At 52.7% G+C, this 6,382-nt stretch overlaps 2 protein-coding genes across 4 annotated transcripts in view; both read left to right on the forward strand.

The window, feature by feature from the left end:
- The window catches only part of rffl (ring finger and FYVE-like domain containing E3 ubiquitin protein ligase), a gene marked incomplete in the record, with an annotated part of 5,219 nt that extends 3,291 nt beyond the window's left edge, over positions 1–1,928 (forward strand). For 2 of the 3 annotated variants that reach the window (XM_024276909.2, XM_036214826.1), the window contains 4 exon segments: positions 1–203; positions 913–936; positions 1,009–1,200; positions 1,278–1,928. In XM_024276909.2, coding sequence (XP_024132677.1) covers positions 1–203; positions 913–936; positions 1,009–1,184 — 403 coding nt within the window. 3 annotated transcript variants of the gene reach the window in all.
- Positions 1,929–2,320: 392 nt separating this feature from the next.
- The window catches only part of LOC112149266 (WD repeat-containing protein 62), a gene marked incomplete in the record, with an annotated part of 25,040 nt that continues 20,978 nt past the window's right edge, over positions 2,321–6,382 (forward strand). The window contains 4 exon segments of the mRNA XM_024276882.2: positions 2,321–3,172; positions 4,005–4,096; positions 4,165–4,285; positions 4,350–4,517. Of these exon segments, the coding sequence (XP_024132650.1) occupies positions 3,092–3,172; positions 4,005–4,096; positions 4,165–4,285; positions 4,350–4,517 (462 nt within the window).

Below are 6,382 nucleotides of genomic sequence, written 5' to 3' on the forward strand. Positions count from 1 at the left end.
GTGGGACGGCGAGGAGGCGCCGGCGTCTGGCCGCCGCGCCTCCCTGTCGGACCTGAGCGGCCCGGAGGACATCGAGGCGCTGAGCGTGCGGCAGCTGAAGGAGATCCTGGCCCGGAACTTTGTGGACTACAAAGGCTGCTGTGAGAAGTGGGAGCTGATGGAGCGGGTGACCCGGCTGTACCAGGACCAGCAGAACCTGCTGGGTGAGTTCAGCGCCCCCTGCTGGCAGAACCACACTAGAAACCATGTTGGTCACAGAACCGGGTTCTGCAAAGGAAGAACGTTTGCAAGTTTGACCCCCCCATGAGTCTGGGGGGGTCACAAGCATTCAAGTTTGGAGGCTTGACTTGGGCCGGTAAAAACGGACCAGAATCCTGTAGAACTCTCCGGATCCCACAGGCCGACGGAACTGCAGAGGCCACGCCCCCATGCACATGCAGGTGAAGGGCTCACCTGGCTCGGTGGCAGTGGGACCGTGTTATAATGATCATGTTCAGAACCAGCCTGTGCTTCTGAGCGGCCCAGAACACTCCGACCCGTTTCTAGTAGCAGCTTCTTTAAGAGAAAACGCAAACAGGAAGTGGGTTTTATGGGGCGGAGTTTAAAAACCACAGGTGAAGGTGGGACACAGACATGAGCAGAACCTCATCTGCATCCACATGGAGACTCGGTCCGGTCCAGATGGGCTCTGGATCAGGTGTGCTTGGTCTGGGTCTAACCGGGCCGGGCTGATGTTCTGCTTTGTCTGGAACTCGGTGGAGCTTCAGAGTAGCGAGAACTGCCGAGTTTTTTGGCATTAATGATGAAGGTGGCGTGTGGGCGGAGCCACAGGAAGGCGGGTCTTCCTCTCTGTACTTGTTAACCGGTTGGATCGCTGGTTCTGGTTCTGACTGACTTGTGTTTGTGTTTCAGAGGTGACCTCGGCCGGCACTGCAGGTGGGTTTTTGCCGGCAGCATCGGTACAGGTGAGGGTGATTCAGGTGATGACGGTGCTGCTCGCCCTCACAGACGGCGCCGCCGCTCAGGAGGAGCACCTGTGCCGGATCTGCATGGACTCCCCCATCGACTGCGTGCTGCTGGAGTGCGGTCACATGGTCACCTGCACCAAGTGCGGCAAGCGGATGAGCGAGTGTCCGATCTGCCGCCAGTACGTCATCCGAGCGGTTCACGTCTTCCGGTCCTGAGTCCACCTGAGGTCAGGTAAGCCAGAACCTGGAGGCGCCGCTGGGCTTTCAGGAGGAGCGCTCACCTCCGGTCTCCTCCTCTGTGCTGATCAGGATGCTGGTGGACCTCCTGCTGCGGCGTGTTCAGGGGGAGGAGCTGCTGCTGGACCAAAGACCGCCCCCTGCTCGCCACTGAGCGGCGTCTCAGCTGGGACGTCCTCCGTGTGAGGTTCTCTGGTTCCGACCACAGAAGGTCCACGTCCTCCGGTCCTCCATGTTTTTGCGTCCTTCCTGAGAAGGTTTTAATTTAAAGTCTCCGCCTGGAGAACCATGACGTGCTCCTCCTGAGGGGCGGAGCTCTTCCGGCTGAGGATGAGGATCTTCAGCGGCGGCTGTGGAAGGAAGTCCTGTTTGCACTAGAACTGTGGACGGCGGCGTGCGTGTGTGCGTGCACGTGCCTCCTCCGGTGTGACTTGGAGTTGTTTCCTGGGTACGCTGACTCGCTGCACTTTGATTCCTCTTTGAACACATTTCCAGGTGCTGACGTTCTGTTTTCGTGGTCCGAGTCGGACCGACCAATCACGATCAGTGCTTTGTTGTTTTTTTTTAAACCTGGGCTCAACAGGAGGCAAAGGGATCGGTTCTGTTTGGATGTCGGGTCCAGAGCTGCCTCCTCATCACTGTGAGACTTTTCTAAACTGTTTGATTCTGAGTGATCGCTGCAAAAGTTTGTAATAAAAACATGTGGGACGAGCCTCCTCTTCATCCTCGCCTCCTCTTCATCCTCGCCTCCTCTTCATCCTCGCCTCCTCCTCATCCTCGTCTCCTCTTCATCCTCGTCTCCTCTTCATCCTCGCCTCCTCTTCATCCTCGCCTCCTCTTCATCCTCCTCTCCTCCTCATCCTCGTCTCTTCATCCTCTCCTCTTCATCCTCCTCTCCATTCTCCTCTCCTCTCCATCCTCCTCTCCTCTTTATCCTCTTTTCCTCCTCATCTTCGTCTCTTCATCCTCTACTCTTCATCCTCGTCTCCTCTTCATCCCCGTCTCCTCCTCCTCCTCCTCTCCTCTTCCTCGTCTCTTCATCCTCCTCTCCATTCTCCTCTCCTCTTCATCCTCGACTCTTCATCCTCTCCTCCTCATCCTCGTCTCTTCATCCTTGTCTCTTCATCCTCTCTTCTTCATCCTCCTCTCCTCTTCATCCTCGTCTCCTGACCAATCACTGCTAACTAAAGACGTCTGGCTCCAACATGGCGGCGTCTCTATCATGAAGGAAAGAGCGACTGATGGAGTTCATACGTTGGAGGTGAGCGTTTCCTGCGGGCGACGTCATCCTCAGGCCAGTTCTGATCCAGTCCACGGTTCTGGACCCGGAAGAAGGAGATCCCAGTTTCCCTCCAAACTTCTTCCTTTAAATATGCAGTTCTGTTTTCTAGAAACAAATATGTTTTTCCTCTAAAACCTTTAGCAAAATTCGAATTTGATGCATCTTAACTCAGAAAGAACTGAACAAAAGAAAGTATTTAAAAAACAAAAACGGAGCATTTTCGTAATAAACTTAAAAAGGTGAAGAGAAAAGATTTTTGTGTAAATAGTTTTAAAGCTGGAGAAGTTTTTTTTTTTTTACGGATTTTTCATCTCCAGAAACTTCCGGTGGAGAGTCTCGGTTCTCGGACGCTGATTGGTTCCTAGGAGGAAGGTGGGTGGGGTCTACAGAAAGATTGTCATTGGTAGTTTCCAGACGGAGCCACGTCCTCGGTAGATGATTGGTGGGTAGCTCTCTGGGTGGGCGGGCCCTGGTTTGAACCGCGCTAAAGCCGCGGTGTCAGATTTCTGCTCGGGAGGGTCAGAGGAACTTCACCGAACCGCCGCGGCGCGAGCGCAGACCGACACCCCCGGTGAGCCTCCGGTTCAGAAGCGGGACCGGCGTCATGGCGGAGCTCAACTCTTCTGCCCCCACCGAGAGGCGGCAGAGCCGGCGGAGCCAGCAGAGGAAGACCGCCGGCGGCCAGGTGAGGAGAGGCTAGCCGCTAGCCCGCGCGCGAGCTCGGGGGCTTTATGCTAGTTTACCGAGCGGGAAACACGACCGGCACGCGGCTCTCCCGCTCCGTTAGTTCTGGAAATATTAGAGGAGCCGCCGAGAACGAACGGGGACAGGAAGACGCAGGACTCCGGTGTAACGGGGAACCGCTGCGCTCCTACAGGCACAGCTGGCGAGGGTTCGAATCCCGGGATTAACAACAAGTGGGTCCTCTTGCGAGACCCGAACCGCGCGGGACTGGGAAATGACGTCATCATAGCTGAAGTTTGTGGTTGTCATCAGGAGATGGGTTTTCCTTTGAGAGGAACCAGAACAGAACCATGAACCCAGCAGAATCAATGATGGACATCCGCCTGAGCCTTTAAAAATGCCGTCCACCTCATGAAGCCCCGCCCACTCAGCTACCTGTTTCTTCAGCTCAGAAATCATCCATCAGATGAAGGATACAGATGTCATCACGGTGACGTCATACCAGCTCCTAGATTGAAGCCCCGCCCGCTCCTGGAGGCAGACTGGATGGAAACGTCTGCAGGTTCTGCAGAACAGAATGAACTCAAACAGCCTGTTAAGATTCTGAGGAGGCCCAGCAGAACCGGGCCAGGATCTTTAGACCTGCTGAAGCTCAGAGAAAACAGATCTTGAAACCCGTTCCTGAGAGTTCCTCAGGTGCCTGAACACCTGTCCCTGTTACCGGAGCCTGGGCTGTTTGAGGACAACTGGTTCTGGTTCTGAGTCTGAATAGAGCTCCAGGTCGGACCGTTTCCATGGGAACAGCATCACCTGTGTGTCCATGTGTGTTCCAGGTGACTCTGGAGAAGGTTCTGGGCATCACCACGGTCAGCAGCAGTGGACTGACCTCTGACCCCAACACCGGCCTCATCGCATACCCAGCAGGGTAAGCCCCGCCTCCTGTGCCCACCTGCACTCAGGCGACTCGTTCTCAGGTATCTGCTCCCCCCTCAGGAGCGTGGTGGTTCTGCTGCAGCCCAAAGGGAACCAGCAGAACCACATCCTGAACGGGTCCAGGAAACCCTTCACCGCTGTGGCCTTCTCTCACGACGGGAAACACCTGGCCACCGGGGAGGTAAGAGGGGGCGGGGTCTGCTGTGCCCCACCCACAGACACTCATGTTGTTGTGTATGTTTCAGAGCGGCCACAGGCCCTGTGTGCGGGTGTGGGAGGTGGGGGGCTCTCAGGTGGCCGAGGTCCAGTCCCACAAGCACGGCGTCTCCTGCGTGGCGTTCTCCTCCAACGGCGCCTACATCGTCTCCGTGGGATACCAGCACGACATGACCGTCAGCGTGTGGGACTGGAGGGTGAGCCCAACGCCACGCACGCCCACACACCCAGCGGGGTGGACGGGGCCAGCAAAACTACACGTGCACACGAGCATCAGACGTGCACGGTGATGGATGCGCCGAGCTAGAGTGACTCTTCTGAGGAGACGGTTGTTTGACAGGAAGTGGACAGACGAGATCAAAAGAGGAGATTTAAAACATTCTTTAAAAGTGCAAATAAATGAGCTAAAGTCAGAGATCAAAGACAGGATGGAAGACCCGCCTTTCAGATGAGATCTGGTAGGAGGATGGTGGTTAATAATCGGCCTGTAACGAGTATCTGAGCGCCCAGATACTCGCCATCTGCTCCTGATAAACAAAGTACGAATATTCACAACGCCGAAGATCGCTGATTCTTTATAAACATAGTAGAGTGTAGTAAAATATTATCTGGGGATGATGTCGTTTTTGCTCTGAAATGCAGAAGAATGTTGGATTTTAAGTTTATGAACCAAATCAAAACCGAAAGAGCAGCGGTACTGTTAGAGTAAACACATCTTCATGTCGGTGAAACTTCCTGTTTTCAAAGTAAAATTGGCGAGAGCTTTTTTTCAAAAACTGAAGTTCTGCTCAAAATGCGCTTTAGCTCCAGCGTTTACATTCTCGGGTTATGGGAACTCTTCAACAGTTGACACAATCAAAGTAATGAACGTAACAACTTTTTCTACCAGATTTGCACCAAAATGTAACGCTTGGAGCGTCAAATGATGCAGACCTTTGAGGATGGAAAATCATTTTCAGGATTTGTTCTTAAATGATCTAAAACCGTGATGTTTATGCTTTGTACTGTTGAACTTAACCAGAAGGTTAACAAAAATCCTTTAAAGTAGCAAACGTCACAAATCTTTATCAGTTTTGTTGATTCTGATCTCCTGCTCTAAATAACTGATGGTGATTTATTACAAATGATGTACATTTACATTAGATTAAAAAGTAAGAATCGTGGTTCGACTCGTGAATCGGGTCAACACATAAGCAACGATCCACAGTCCTAGTTATATCTGATCCATGACGGCAGTTCGTAGTGTAGTTTAATGGGCTCCATTGTGCCTCAGCAGGTTTAGTGGCAGCAGATAAATGATGGTTTCTATCCGTACCTTTTGTGTCTTATTGGTGCCATGATTCGGATCTGATCTGGTCTGTGGAGCTGTGCTCATAAGTCCACAGTCCCTGAAGAAAGGATGAATATTAATGATAACAACAACCTCACAGTTTGTGGTTTATTTATTGTCATTTTTTGCTAAACAACCGTGTTAACTCTTTGTAAGTCATAATAATAGCAGCGTCCCAGATGACGGTCCTAAAGTTGACATGTCTTCATACCTGTATCTGCTGCTGTAGCATCACTAACCTGAAGTCTCTTGAGGTTCTTTATTCTCTGATGGTAAAGAAACAACCTTCTTCTGGCCAGAAACCCTCCAGATCCTTTAGATTCTTGTGCTGTCTCTCTACAACTGCCCGTCAGAGCGGCCCGATGGTCCTGAGGTCTGCCTTATTCTGGTGGAACCGACGACAGCTGGACTTGGACTTGTGTTCTGGATCGTTGTCATGACAGTTTTCCTCCATCATCGCCGTGTTTCACAGTAGGACTGGTGTTTCATCAGAGGTCGTGTTAACTCCTCCCTGTAGCGTTGATGGTTATGGTCAAAAATTCACTCTTGGTCTCATCACTTAATGTCTTTGGGCTTGACGTTTGGGGGCCGGTCTCTGTGCCGTTTGGGGGCGGGTGTCTGAGCCGTTTGGGGGCCGGTCTCTGTGCCATTTGGGGTGGGTCTCTGTGCCGTTTAAGGGTGGGTCTCTGGGCCGTTTGGGGGCGGGTGTCTGAGCCGTTTGGGGGCGTGTCT

The sequence above is a fragment of the Oryzias melastigma genome, linkage group LG13 (genome assembly GCF_002922805.2).
Source record: "Oryzias melastigma strain HK-1 linkage group LG13, ASM292280v2, whole genome shotgun sequence".
Lineage (NCBI taxonomy): Eukaryota > Metazoa > Chordata > Actinopteri > Beloniformes > Adrianichthyidae > Oryzias > Oryzias melastigma.